This window comes from Geotrypetes seraphini, chromosome 10 (genome assembly GCF_902459505.1).
Source record: "Geotrypetes seraphini chromosome 10, aGeoSer1.1, whole genome shotgun sequence".
Taxonomy (NCBI): domain Eukaryota; kingdom Metazoa; phylum Chordata; class Amphibia; order Gymnophiona; family Dermophiidae; genus Geotrypetes; species Geotrypetes seraphini.
The window spans coordinates 91,669,693-91,684,626 of record NC_047093.1 but is presented as its reverse complement, the minus strand read 5'-3'; the positions used below and the strand labels follow the sequence as shown (position 1 = coordinate 91,684,626).

At 44.9% G+C, this 14,934-nt stretch overlaps 1 protein-coding gene and 1 long non-coding RNA gene across 4 annotated transcripts in view; one reads left to right on the top strand and one right to left on the bottom strand.

The window, feature by feature from the left end:
• Positions 1-14,934, top strand: part of LOC117367932 (collagen alpha-1(I) chain-like) — a 539,431-nt gene that overhangs the window by 285,728 nt on the left and 238,769 nt on the right. The window contains exons 13-16 of one of the 2 annotated variants that reach the window (XM_033961051.1): positions 522-575; positions 3,220-3,273; positions 3,728-3,772; positions 13,382-13,435. In XM_033961051.1, the coding sequence (XP_033816942.1) occupies positions 522-575; positions 3,220-3,273; positions 3,728-3,772; positions 13,382-13,435 (207 nt within the window). Of the gene's footprint in view, positions 1-509; positions 576-3,219; positions 3,274-3,727; positions 3,773-13,381; positions 13,436-14,934 lie in introns of both variants that reach the window. The other variant, XM_033961050.1, reaches the window with a different exon arrangement.
• LOC117367933 overlaps positions 1-14,934 on the bottom strand; it is a 109,939-nt gene that overhangs the window by 6,703 nt on the left and 88,302 nt on the right. Inside the window, exons 2-3 of one of the 2 annotated variants that reach the window (XR_004540882.1) lie at positions 4,447-4,570; positions 3,167-3,244 (exon numbers count right to left, since the gene is read on the bottom strand). This is a non-coding gene — a long non-coding RNA (uncharacterized LOC117367933). Of the gene's footprint in view, positions 1-3,022; positions 3,245-4,446; positions 4,571-14,934 lie in introns of those variants that run through there. The other variant, XR_004540881.1, reaches the window with a different exon arrangement.

Here is a 14,934-nt window from a genome sequence, read left to right as displayed (position 1 = left end):
AAAGTTTGGACAAGTTCCTGGAGGAAAAGTCCATAGGCTTATTGAGAAAGACACGGGGGAAGCCACTGCTTGCCTTGTATCTGTAGCATGGAATATTGCTACACCTTGGGTTTTGGCCAGGTACTAGTGACCTGGATTGGCCACCGTGAGAACAGGCTACTCGGCTTGATGGACCATTGGTCTGACCCAGTAAGGCTATTCTTATGAAAACCTTTTTCTCCAACATGTAACAAATCCCCTGTTATAGTGAAATCTTTTCAAAGACAGGACTGTACTGTAAGATTAGGGCCTCTTCTATTAAACTGCGCCAACAGTTTCTAGCATGGGGAGCCGTGCTGAATGGCCCACTCTGCTCCTGACGCTCATAGAGTTCATATGAGTGTCGGGAGCAGCGCGGTTATTCAGAATGGCTCCCTGCGCTAAAAATTGCTAGCGCAGTTTAATAGAAGAGGGGGTTAATTTCTCATATATTTTATTTTCTTCTGTGCAGATTTTTTAACAGTTTATAGTCTTTTTCACAGGGACCACAGGGATTTCACGGTGACCAAGGATCGACTGGTGAGAAAGGAGATGAGGTGAGATGTGCATGTGATTAAAGACAGCCACAAAGCTTTGTATGATGTGAGATTTCTGATCACTCAGAATTGATGGTTGATAATGAAAAATCCCTTTACAAATGCTGGTTCTGTCTAGTCAAGAAGAGAGCACTAAAGAGAGAGATTAGAGGCAGCCTGTGTACAGAGAATAATAATCCAAAGAAGAAATTTAGCAGCAAAGCAAGTCTACCCCTCCTTCCCTCACCTGTCAGTGATAGAGATTTGAGATTTAGGATAGGGAGATGAGGACTACAGAAGGAAGGATGCAGGTTTTTAAAAAAAAAAAAACCCAACAATGCAGGAGGGAGCACAGAAGGGCTAATGCAGAAGACTGGCTGCAGTGCTCAATTAATGAGTACTCTACCTATGCATGCTATAAGAGTTTCTGCACTGAGGGTTTCTCCTGCAGTAGTTATCAGCACACAGCATATAAAATACATGCTGAACAACCTATTAGTTACTCCCCAGCAATGCAGGGCTGTGCTCTAGTGTCTACCAGGAGGGCTCAATGCCAGAAACCTACCACAAGATCTGAAGGTGACTTAGAACCCCCATGTTGAGCCTCTGCCCCACTAATAATGTCCCTCTGGCACCCTCACTCCTAAGGCTTGACTGGAACTACCCGATATAAAAAATACAATTATCCCTGTTGTCTAATGCTTCTCCCCACCCCTATGTGACCAGCACAGCCCAACCCCCACTCCCCAATGTGACTAATACCAACCATCCTCAACTCACCCTGACAGAACTGACCACGTTCCTCTGGACTTTGGGACTCCTATATTCAATCACTGTCCCCTCGGGCCAGCGGTCTGGTCTTAAATCCTTTTAGCTGCCAATACGGTATGTCCTTGGCAGTTTCCCCCAGGGTGGCTGGTGTCCTGTTTGGATGAGTGTGGTTGGTGGGTGTGGATGATTTGGTGTGAGTGGTTGATTGGTTGGGTAGGGGAGGGGTATGCTTCTGGGAGGGGAAGTGGTTGGGGTGTGGGTGACCGGTTTGGTACTGGCTGGGCGGCATCAGAATACAGCCTGTTCAGCAGTCTCTCTGTTCTCTCTGCTAGTTTGGGGGGTTTGGGTAGTGAGTAAGGGGCTCTTTTGGGGGGTAGAGTGTGGTGGCATTTGGGAGTGGGCAGGGGTTGATCCTTGGGTTTCTTTGAAAATTTGCTCTTGATGTACTTTTGGTGTTCTTGCCTTTTTTATATTCCTGCTTGATGTTGTGTATTTGCTGATGGTACATCAATAAAATTTGATTTACATTAAACTATTGCACTGGGTCTAGTGCAGCGGTCTCAAACCCTTTGCAGGGCTACATTTGGGATTTGTAGGTACTTGGAGTGCCATAGAAAAAATAGCTTATGTCTTATTTTAAAAAAAATGACAACTTTGCATGAGGTTAGTACCTACAAATCCAAAATGTGGATTATCTGAAATCTGAAATTATCAGAAACAATTAAGGAAATATTTATAAACTATAGTTTATAAATCTTTCCTAATTGCTTCTGATAATTTCAGCTATACACAGCTGAAAGCAGTGCAACATGCAGAAAATGAAAAAAATATCAAAGTATCAACTACAAGAGACAAGATTTTGGACCAACTATTTTGAGGCCCTCGGTATTATAAAGAATGATTCTTTATGGAAAACTTGTGCCTTAAGTGTCTGGTGGTCGCGTCCTCGCCTTCAGCTCTTACCTCCTCCAGGATCAGACACATGCACAAGCTGCACTGCCTCCAATGTTTACCTTATGTTCTGGAACATTGCCCGCCTCACTGCTGTAACCTCACGCTAGTGCTTTCCTGCGTCTGTATGCAATTGTGAGGTGGAGTGGCAAGAACAATTGTGTACAGATGCAGGAAAGTGTTTGTGTGAGCTTACAGCAGTGAGGCAGGCAATGTTCCAGAATGCGACCACCAGACACTTAAGGCACAAGTTTTTTTTTTAGTTTTTTTTTTGGGGGGGGGGGGTTTAGTTCAATCATCTTTATTGACATTTTAAAATACACAACAACTTCTTTATAATTCTGAGGGCCTCAAAATAATACCTGGTGGGCTGCGAACTTGACCTGATTTTAAAAAATAGTCCTGATGTCTAGTGTGGACCCACTCCCCACCCAACCCTTCACTTAAGACTCCCCAGACCCCATACCTCTAAATGAGTTTGGAGTGATGTCTTTTTTCACTTTTGTTTCTGAACTGTCATCTCTAAAATGAGGGCACCCTGGGACGCATTGGCAGAGCTAGTCTGCCATATAAGATAGCTAAGCATTAACCTGAGGAAATTTGACAAATAGGCTTGTAAAATCTTAGAGACTAGTTCCTTTATTGAGGAAGAAGTTTTCTAGGACAAAAGTTGAGAAAGCAATGCACTTGGGGCTTAATCATGAAATCCTTGCATGTGCTTTTGCAGCACTGAAGACAGCAGGTGCATCATCCACAAACATGGAAATATCTGTAATGTCAAACAGCCCAAATATAGTATATAGAAAGGAAGATATTGGGGATTTACAAAGTGCTTCTGGTTGCAAATGGAATGAAATTAAGTCCATGAGCAGAAAGTATATTCAGATTACCTCCAGGTACTCTACTTGGACTTGTTTGAATCTATGTTGTGTTTATACTTCAGGGATTCCTGGGAGCTCCTGGGCTACCTGGTGAGAAAGGCAAGAAAGGAGAAAAGGTGAGTGATATCTGCTTCTCCTGTCTATGACCCATCAAAATTGTCTTCTCCTGAATCATGCTGAAAACGGAAGAATTCAGCTTTTAGGTACCTGGGTGGCCAGATCCCTGGGGATTTTTTAGCCCCCTACTTATAAAAGATTTGATAGCCCGCAAAGAATACTGGACAGCGGATAAAGACAGACATGATCCATCTAGTATGCCCAGCAAGGTGGCTAAAGTTGTATCTGCAGCTATGTGCAGAACATGCAAGTTGGCTGGCTTGTGACAGATAATTTCATGTGCTACTTTTTTGTGCACAGATTAGAAACACATTGTTCCTCTTGTTTTGCAACTAAACATAAGTATATTTTGCTTTGGCGCTACCTGTCAGAGCAAGATATATGGTTCAGGATATTGTTTTCATGTTTTTTGATGTAATTAATTTCATCACCTTTTCATTATTATTGCTGCAGGGTATGAAAGGAGGAACTGGCCTTTCGGGTCCTGATGGGATGCAGGTAAGGAAATAATTTCAACTTTTTGAGCTATTTCCCACTTTTCCATCTTATTCCCTTTCTCCAAGTTACTCCTTCTCTTTCCTCTAAGGCAGGGGTAGGGAACTCCAGTCCTCAAGAGCCGTATTCCAGTCGGGTTTTCAGGATTTCCCCAATGAATATGCATCGAAGCAGTGCATGCAAATAGATCTCATGCATATTCATTGGGGAAATCCTGAAAACCCGACTGGAATATGGCTCTCAAGGACCGGAGTTCCCTACCCCTGCTCTAAGGACTCCAAAGCTATGCAATAAGAACCTATTCTGTAATGGAATCTGGGCTCCTATGTTCCATTATTGAATACAAGCATAACCCAGTATCGGCAGGCCTAATTGTACTGCAGAGCTGGTGTAAGTGCTGGCACCCAGATGCAGCAGGAACATATGTAACTTAACAGTCTGAAGGTTACATATGTAAGTGGGAAACATGTCTATGTCGTGCCCATGCTTCACCTTTATGTATGCTCCCACTTGCAGTTACTCACCATGTAATTTTAATGGGTAGTCGCAGAATAGCAGTTAGGCAGATTATTGACATTTATTGACATATGAATGAACAAAAGTCAATATCCTATACATTTACACATATAACTTTCATGCAAACATAATCACCTGTTTTTGTTTTTTTTTTAAATTACCATTCACGTCTTTAACTCTGTGTCCTTCTCTCCATCGGATTCACTTTTTTTTTCTGTATTTTGTTCTTATTTCTCTTCTTTGTGCCTCTATTATTTTTCCCCTTTATATCACTCTCTCTTCAATCTGTAATGATAACTTATACAGTAAGAATATGAAATGGTAAAGTCCAGAGTTAAGTGGCATGGCTCAAAAGTTGTCTGGAGAATTCTAAAGTGCACATGAGCATAGTGGGTTCCTCGTTAGAACTGCTGAGTTCATAGGTATAAAGCACAACTCAGTTCCTTGAGCTGCAAACAGGACTGGTTTTCTGTGTATCTAATATAATAAAGAGCTAGCCGCACATGCGCAGTCCTATTTGCGTGTTCCGTGCGCTGTAGGTCTGTGGCTGCAGGAGTGCACATGCGCGAGTCCCCAGCCTTGACCGCGGCTTGAGGCGTATGCGCCAGTTAGCTGCATCGAGCGACAGGAGCAGCTCTGGCAGCGGATGGCGGGAGGAGGGCTCATGGTCCTGCCGCCGCTGCCGCTCCTGTTTACAGCGGCCTGCACGTCGCCGACTCCCCCCCTCCCGCAACAACCGCTACCGCTCCTGTTCTTCCCCTCCCTCCAGTCACCGCTGCCATTCCTATTTAAAACGGCCTGCTGAGGTTCGCGGCCGACTGTAGCGAACCTCACAGGCCGCTCTCCACATGGTAGCACGTTCCCTCTGACGCGAACAGCGGCCTGCGAGGTTCGCTACAGCTGGCCGCGAACCTCAGCAGGCCGTTTTAAATAGGAATGGCAGCGGTGACTGGAGGGAGGGGAAGAGGAAAAAGAAGGGCCATGGAGCAGGCAAGAAAGGGGGCTGTTTTGGTGGGAGGGTTGTGCTGAGTGCAGATAGCAATCATGGGGGGGGAACAGAAAGGGGCCATGGAGCAGGTAGTCATTGCAGAACAGGGGGAGAGCGAAAGGAGGCTGCTTTGGGGGGAGAGGTGTGCTGGGGGCAGACAGCAATCAGGTGGGGGAGGAACAGAAGGGGGCCACGGAGCAGGTAGGTATTGCAGAACAGGGGGAGAGGGAAAGGGGCCTGCTTTGGCAAGCAGGGGGGCCAGGGAGACAGACAGAAAGAAAGACGGACAGACAGGGGACCAGGGAGAGACACAGACACAAAGAATGACAGACAGCGTCCAAGGAGAGAGAGACAAATAAAAAAAACCCAGACATACAGACATCTATTCTGGGCGGCGGGAGGAAGGCAGTATGGAGTGCTGCTGGGAGGAGGGCTTCGAGCCGCACAAGACTGTCCCCAAAGCCCCTGCGGAGAGTTGGGCCAACCTCTCCTCCCTCACCGACGCCCAAGAAGCTGCAGGCCCCGCTCCCTGTCGCGCTCTGAGCACTCACGATTGGCTGAAGGGTGTCATGCCAGTGCTGCAGGTACAGGGGGATGCTTTTGTTGCAGAGGTGTGCTGGGGGGTAAACAGCTTTGCTCGGGGAGGGGGGGAGGGGGAAGACACAAGGGGGTCAGGGAGAGGGAAAGGGGTATGCTGGGGCAGACAGCTTTGCTCGGGGGGGGGAGGGGCGGGGGAATGACACAAGGACACAGACACAAAGAATGACACACAGGGGGCCAGTGAGACAGACAGAAAGGAAGACATTCAGGAGAGACAGCCAGTGTCCAAGGAGAGAAAACCAAATAAATATAGACAGACAGACAGCGGCCAAGGGGAGAGAGAGAAAGAAAGAAAGACAGACACACACATCTATTCTAGCACCCGTTAATGTAACGGGCTTAAAGACTAGTCCATTATAATGATTTAATGACTTTAACAGTCCAGAACATGTGGATAGAGCTAGAGACTCACCTCTTAAGGTCACCATAGAATGATCAGTATTTTCTGTTTCTCCAGTAGATGGTGATGGCACCCCATGCAGTCTCTAGGTTAATCAAGCTACATAGGCTTCTAAAACTGTGGAACTGGTTTGGGTGAGCTTCTAATGAAATAGGGTAGCAGGAAGAGAGGAAAAGGAAGTTTTTTGAGAATACTTAGAAAGAGCCAAGTGCCTATTCTCTACTCTCCCCTCCCCCCCCCCTTGTTATCCAGTAGGCAGTTTCATAGGGTTGAGGCACCTCTAGAGAATAGTTGTCTGTTAATGTGAGGCTAGCTACTGGACTTCATGAATATCTGCACTCTGCATTCAAATTTTGCACAGGGGCTTCTAATTTACTATTCTGGAGCAGTTGCTGAGGAGACTAAAAATTTCCTCCCTTGTTGGTTCTGCTTTCCTAAGGCATTGATGAGTTGCTTTTCTTTGGCAGTTCATTTTTCCTCAAGCTATTTTTGACTTAAGTTTGCTGCCACGCCTCTCTCTGCATTTTTTTCCCTTCTCAATTCAAGCTCCCATTCTGTTGTTGGGACTATAGTTAGCACAAACTTTTACCTCAATGAGTATAATTTCATACAGATCCTCAATGGTCTCACCAGTTTTTCACAGCGCATGAAAGTGGAGGCCATCTTAACTGCATTCCCCCAGTTTCAGATATATTCTCAGGTACCATATCATCCTGAGACTTGCAGTTTGGACCAAAAAAGGGAAACTCTTAAGCTGTACTTTTCATCTTGGTTCTGTGTCTCAGCTCGCAGTTGTCATGGCTTTTAGACCCCAATGCACAAAAGGTTTCTGTGCCAGTAAGACTCGTTAAAGCAGTCTTACTGGCATGGAAACCCTCCTCCCTGATGTTCAAAAGAGTTCTCAGTGGCTGCTACCAATCGTCGTAGCAGCTACCGAGAACCCTTTGCAAATGCATCGCAAGGAGCTCATTAGTATTCTAATGAGCTCTTCTTGCAATGCATAAAAGGGAATGCTTTCCTTTTTGTAATTGTTATTTTCCAGCAGCTCTGGAGCTGCTGGTAACTATTGTGCATGTGTTGTTAAATTTTTTGCTGCTCTCCCTACCTGCCAATCAGTTGAGCCAGCAGGTGAAGCCACCAATTGGTGGCTGTGGGGGGTATCCCCTGCTGGTTCAGCTGATTGGCTAGCAGGGAGAGCAGCAAAAGGCACCTAACAATATCCCCCCAAGTCCCCAAAACAAAATTCTGATAGTCTAGTGGGCTGGCTGGGTGGGTGGGTCAGGTTAGATCCCCCTTCCTTAAGTACCCTTCCCCCTGACACCACCTAAGACAAAGCCCTGGTGGTCTAATACCCACTTCCTCCTGCTGTCACAAACCCACTGCACTGCACTGATCCCCTCCCAGCAATAGCCCCCTCGAATTTACCCCTTCCCATCCCCCAAAATCAGCAGGAGGGATGCCCACTCCCTCCTGCCACCACGAACCAACCCCATTGCACTGACCCCCACCTCCCACCTTGCCCTCCCCAACTGACCCCTGTCCTCTTCCTAAAACAAAATCAGCAAGAGAAATGCCTACTCCCTCCTGCCACTGGTGCTCCCTAGCCCCTCCCAAACCACCCTCCACATTTCCCCCATACCTCAAAAATAGATGACAGCAGGAGGGATGCCCAGTCCCTCCTACTTGCAGGCTGTCCCCTTCCCGGTGCATCCTGGAATGTACGAGGAGAGGCCTAAAACTTTGGTTATCTCAAACCTCTAAGGCAGGGGTCCCCAAAGTCCCTCCTTGAGGGCCGAATCCAGTCGGGTTTTCAGGATTTCCCCAATGAATATGCATGAGATCTATCTGCATGCACTGCTTTCAATGCATATTCATTGGGGAAATCCTGAAAACCCGACTGGATTCGGCCCTCAAGGAGGGACTTTGGGGACCCCTGACCTAAGGCCTCTTAGAGGGAGGGACTTTAGGCATCTGAACCAATAAGGGCCATAGGTGCCTCCCTTTGTGTCCCAGGATATAGAGGGAAGAGCCTAAGGCCCCTCGCCTGAGCATCCCTACATCTGAGCAGCCAGAGCTTTAAGCCCCTCCTCATGCATCCCAGGATGTACCCAGAAGGGGAAGACCCACCATTTTGGAGTGGTGGGCCTGTGAGCAGGAGGGACTGGGCATCTCTCCTGCTGTCATCTATTTTTGAGGTACGGGGGAGGTTCAGGGAGTGGGAGGGGTAGGTTTGGTCCACTCAACTGTTCAGGCTTCCACAAAACCAGCTTTGCACATGGGTCAAATTCACTCTCACAGCAACTGATCGGACGGGATTAAGGCAAACCTCCGTGCAAATCATTTGCATGCAAATTTGTTGTAACCTCAATCGCTGTTCCAGAGTTGGCCCAAAAATCGGCCAATAGTGACTCACACAGTCTTAATGACCATGTTTTGTGCATCTAGCCTCTGTACTAAGCCAGCCCAGTCACAGTTTCCTTGTGTTATGATTTCTACTCAGAATTGGATTGTGGGTGAGTCTTTGAGAATAGTGAATACATTTTACATGAGTGGGAATTGTTATACAGATGAATTACCATTGTTGCCTCTCAGCACTTCCCAGTACAATGGAAATCATACCAGGAGTTGGCTTTGGCTTCTAAAGGAGTAATGAACTTCTGAAGCCATGGCAGCTAGAGCCTACCTCTGGAGTTGGAAGAGAGGAGAGTCCTTCTAAAACTCAGCCACAACCTATCTTACTTTTTAGTTAGAATTCTGATGGACTCCCTGCTTTATTTTTCCTTGGAACAAGATTTCTTTTGTCTCTTACCTTTATTAAGAGCTAGTGTGCTGGTCTAACTACAGAATGTCAGGAAGGAATTTGTTATTTCTCCTGAAATATGTACTGACTATGTGACTGTGTGAATTTATCACTGGCATTACAACATGGAAGTCATTATACTATACTCCAGCTTCTACGTTTCTACTGCATTTCAGTTTAGGAGTCTCTGCTGCATTGCTTCTTCAGACTGCAGACCTATACTGCAATTTGGCAGTATCAACTGTATAGCAGTCAAAAAAGCGTCAGCTGAGTTGCAGCCTATGTGTATCAATTACAGCCTGTATTCCTCACTGGAGGTTTCTCTTGTTTTGCTGCCTGAAGGCACCAGCTATTTGGCAGCCTCAAGGTATCAGCCGGTTGAATGCTTTACGATACCAGCTGGTTGGTGGCCTCAAAGCCTCAACTGTGTTGCAGCCTGAGGCTGAAATTTCAGATATCATACAATGCAGCTTAATTTGCACCTCAGCAGGTTAACTGGGGCATTTGCCACTTCATGCCTGGACTCATAACTCTCATCCTCTCAGAGCGCCTAGTGCCTTGCTGATATAGTTCATGGATGAATGTATCTTTTGACCCTGAGTGTATATAAGATCTCCATTGCTTAGTCTCGCAAAATGTTGAACATTCTATGACTGCATGGTGCTTTTAAAGGTATAAATTGCACAGAACTTCTTTGTTTCTCTATCTCCATCCACTGGTCGACAAACATAACTCACAAGTTCTGAACAGGTAAAGAAAATTATAAGGTAAGACATGATTTCTGTTTCTGTAGATTTTCATGATTTTTCATCTGAAAGCCAGGTTAATCTGCACAATTTGGCTTTCTAGCAAGCAAGACAAGATTTTAGCCCTTAAAGGACCAGGGTAGGACATTTTTGCTGTAAGGTGGATGTCAGTTAAGATAAGGGTAATAATTCTTTAAGGAGCTGCCAGGAGCAACACACATACATGGCAGTAGTGATGAGTATGTGACCTCTTATAAAATAATATGGTAAAAGTGTCTCATAGGCGGCCCAACAGTGGACAATATTAGATTACCATTAAAGTCTGATTATCGAGAGAGCTAGAGATGGAAATTGAAAAGATTTGAGATTATCTACTTTTCAGGCAACACCAGATAAGTTATTTGTTTGTGCACATCTGCGGCTTCCGTTTTTCACTTGGATGTTATTAGTGATATTCATTGTGGAGTTTTACTGCTGGTAAAGTGCTGCCAACAACTGTTTTTGAGGCTTTTTCTCTACTTTAATATTGTCCAGTGTCGGGCCGCATATGAGACACTTTTTCCTCCTTATTTTGTTATTGAACTTACACCATTTGTTACTGAACTTACACCTCTTATAGAATACCAACTACTGGACTGTGCATACCATGTTTAGGTGGAGCATACTTTTCTGGTGGATGTGTGCATAGTGGAGTTTGGGCAGAGAACAAAAATGTGTAAAAATCAAAGTATTCTATAATTTACATGTGTTCTGGCTAACACCTAGGTGCCAAAACAAAGCAAGGAGAACTGCAGTAACATGTACAATGATACAGGCAAAGTTTATTAAAATAACTGCGGTTAAAAACAACACCTTAAAATTAAACCAAGGGACCCAACACGGTCTTTGTTTCAGTACACGCCTTCTTCAGGGGTCCTAGGTTGGAAAGGAGTCAAATTGAACTGCAAAAAGCATCCTGAAGCCTGTGTGAAGACGAACGTCGAAGAGCAGCTTGTACGTGGGCTGATAATTTTTTTTTTTTTTTAATCTATCAGCCCACGTACAAGCTGCTCTTCGACGTTCGTCTTCACACAGGCTTCAGGATACTTTTTGCAGTTCAATTTGACTCCTTTCCAACCTAGGACCCCTGAAGAAGGCGTGTACCGAAACACAGACCGTGTTGGGTCCCGTGGTTTAATTTTAAGGTGTTTTTAACCGCAGTTATTTTAATAAACTTTGCCTGTATCATTGTACATATTACTACAGTTCTCCTTGCTTTGTTATGTCTTCAACCCTTTACTGCAGATTTTGTTGGTTCTTCCTTTTTTGTTTGTGTAACATCTAGGTGCAGCATTTATAGCAGCCATAGAGCTAGAGTAAGAGATTGTACTTCACCGAAAATGTAGGAGAGTCGGTACATACTTTTCCACCAGTCAGTAATCTCCAAGGGGTCATTTATATGTTCAGTATATGGCCACTTAAGCACATAAATGAGCAGAATAATGCCATATACTCATCCATATGCCACCTAAAACTAGATACAGTGGTACCTTGGTTTGCGAATAACCCGGTTTGTGAGTGTTTTGCAAGATGAGCAAAACACTCAGCAAACTTTTGACTCGCAAACCGAGCATTGCCCCGATCAACAAGCACTTACAGTCCAGGAAGTGCCGCTTCGGGGGATTCCTCTTCCGGCTTCCGGCCAGCTTTCTACATCAGGTGCCTTCCGCAGGTTGGAGGACCTCTGTATGGGCCTGCGCGGCCGGGTGCTGTCCCGTCTGCGCGTTGCATGTGACGTGCACAGCGTCAATCATCAGCATTGTGCGGTCGTACGCGGCGTGCGGGTGGGGCGGCGCTCGGCTGCATGGGCTTAGGTGGGGGCTCTCCAGCATGCAAGAGGCATCCGACGTGGAGGGCTGGCTGGCGGATGGAGGAGGCATCCCTCTGAAGGCACTGCAAGGTTCTCCGGCGGCTGGCATCCCCCCCCCCCGAAGCGACACTGTGGGGTTCTCCGGCGGCTGGCATCCCCCCCCCCCCCCCGAAGCGGCACTGTGGGGTTCTTCTTCAGATGACCGACGGAGGAGACGTCACTGCAGCACCCGGCACCCGACAGGTATAGACCCCGGGTTCTAGAACGAATCATTTGAGTTTCCATTATCCCCAATGGGGAACTTTGTTTTGGTAAACGAGCATTTTGGATTACGAGCATGCTCCTGGAACGGATTATGCTCATAATCCAAGGTACCACTGTAGTTCCTTATAGAATTACTTCCTTTGTATCCAATGATTTTGGATGTAGAGGTAAACTCCAGAGATGAAACATTCCTCTCTCAGCATTTACATGGCAAACTTCACAGAATGACTTTGCTTCATCCTTGTTATCTTGGGTAAAAAGCAGTAGCATGCAAAAGTGAAAAAAACCAGAACAAGGAACGTGAATAATGGTGGCTTTTCACATGCAATTTTCAAAGTCATTCTTCTTGGCGAATAGTGTTTCTGAAAGTTGTCTTCAGTCCAGCTATGTGCATGATTTCACAGCATGTGAGTTTCTAGCTAGACTGGTGGAAGGAGGGGGAGGTATAACCACAGACATGTTTTGCAAGTGTTCTGAAATCTTATGATTGTATATTGATGTCAAATCAATGTGTGTTATGTTCATTCAAAGTCATGTCTCCTCTAAATACAAGTGCACACGTCTAAGTACATACAGCTTTTCACTTTGAAAATTGGCACAAAGTTCACAGGTTTAACGTACCTGTGAACTGTCCCCCTTAATGTAGATGGTTTCAAAAATTTCACCCCAGATTTCAGTTTTCAAACTGCTTGTCTGGGGTGCAGTTTTCAAAGTTGTCTGTATTAGGCCAAAGTTCAGAGTGATCGTAAATACGTCTGTACACTTTGAAATATGTCATGGATATTTTTTTAAATAGTAAATAGCATGTTTTTATTTGAAAATGTGATCTCTGCATATTTTCCTCCCTCTTTATGTGAACTTACCCCGGGTGTGTCACCTCCTAATACAGTACAACTAAAATCACACGTGTTGTGAAACCAGCACATACTTTTAGCTAGGTTAAGGGTGGGCAGGGCAAGATTAAAGCATGGACAAACTAGGCACATACCTAGGGCTCACACATTTAGGAGGGACCTTCTCAGATGTCTTCATTCAGTGGCTTCTAAGGTAGAGTATTGCTACAGTAAGACAGAAAGAAAAGTGGTTCTGGGACAGAATAGCGGCCACTATTCCTAGGGGATCTGTTCCCACCAGTTCCATTGCATTGTCCTCCAGAAAGTGAGGGGAATTAGCCAACAACATTTCTTATGAGCTGCATCCTCCTCTGCTAGTTTTCCTCTGCAATCATAGGGTCTCATATGTGGAAGTTTTACTATGTTTTTATATTGCAATGGAAGAGGGGAGCAATGTGCTTTGTTTGCCCTGAGGGTGAGCAATTTTCAGATGGCCCTTTTGTATGGGCAAATCAATACTTTTCCAGGAAAAAGACTTTTAAAGATTGTGAAGAATACTATTCAAAAGTTTTATCAGTAAAATTCTCTATTTTGCACTTTGTTGGTTGTCTTTTAGGGATCGATGGGTGTAAGAGGAGCCCAAGGTTTCCAAGGCCTCCCTGGGCCACTTGTAAGTGGTTTTATTTATTTTGTTTGTCTTTGGTATTTTACATTTGATTTGTACATTACATGCACATTTTCCTACATTGTGTCCTTGCACTGTCTGATGGTACCATGTCTTCTGTGGAGATGGTGCCCTATGGGAAATAGTTTAACACTTAATAGAAAACCCAAATAACATGAAATGATAATCCCACCAAAATTAAATTTGGCATATGAACATAAGAACATAAGAAATGCCTCCGCTGAGTCAGACCTGAGGTCCATCATGCCCAGCATTCCGCTCACGCGGCGGCCCAACAGGTCCAGGACCTGTGCAGTAATCCTCTATCTATACCCCTCTATCCCCTTTTCCAGCAGGAAATTGTCCAATCCTTTCTTAAACCCCAGTACCGTACTCTGCCCTATAACGTCCTCTGGAAGCGCATTCCAGGTGTACGTATGTTTGTTTCATTCTGTGTATGTTACTTTTGTAATGCCGCCTAGGAATAGGTGGTTGATAATTTTTTTTTAATGAATGAAAAAACTAACAAATCTACCTTAAGGATGAGAATAATATATTTATGATTTTTTTTAATACGGTGGTTGCTTATACTCTAGAGGAATTTTGTTTGTAAATATGATGACTAGATACTACTACTAATCATTTCTACAGTGCTACTAGACATACGCATCACTGTACATCAAAACATAGACGAGACAGTCCTTTCTCAAAAGAGCTTACAATCTAGTCAAGATGGACAAACTGGACAAGAAGGTGCATCAATATACAGTGCTCAGGTGGGGGAATTGCAGAGAGAATGATAAGACAGATAGTGGTGCTTAGAAGGTACAGGCATTACAGAGGGAATGACCAGACAGACATTGGTGCTAGAAGGTGGGTTGGAGTTTGGAATTGAAAGCATCGTCAAAGTGGGCTTTGAGTCTGGATCTGAATACTGGCAGAGACGGAGCTCAACGCATTGAGTCAGGCAATTTGTTCCAGACACACGGTGCAGCAAAGTAGAAGGGACGGAGTCTGGAGTTGGCCACAGAGAAAAAGGGCACAGACAAGAGAGATCTTTCTGATAAGCAGACTGCCCGGGAGGAATGCAGGGAGAGGTGAGAGTGTAGAGACACTAAGGAGCTGCGGAGCAAACACACCCATGAGGTTCCCTCACTCTGTGGTCTACCCGAGTCACCTCCACTCACAGGAACACATGAACCCAGATTTTCCATGTGTAAAACATGTTCTACAAAAGGATACACAGAATAAAAGTTGAAATGAATCATTTTCACACACCATGAAATGAACTAAACATCTCCATTGTACATTACGCTTATCTAATCAAAACTTGCTGTTCATCCCCTCTTTAAGATATATTAACACTATGGGGCTCATAATCAAAAGAAAAAAAACATCTAAAAAGTGGCCTAAATGACTACTTGGACGATCAAAAAGCCTGATCGTCCAAGTACCCATAATCAAAGCTAGTTTTAGACGTATCTAAAACCAGCTTAGGCCTTTCC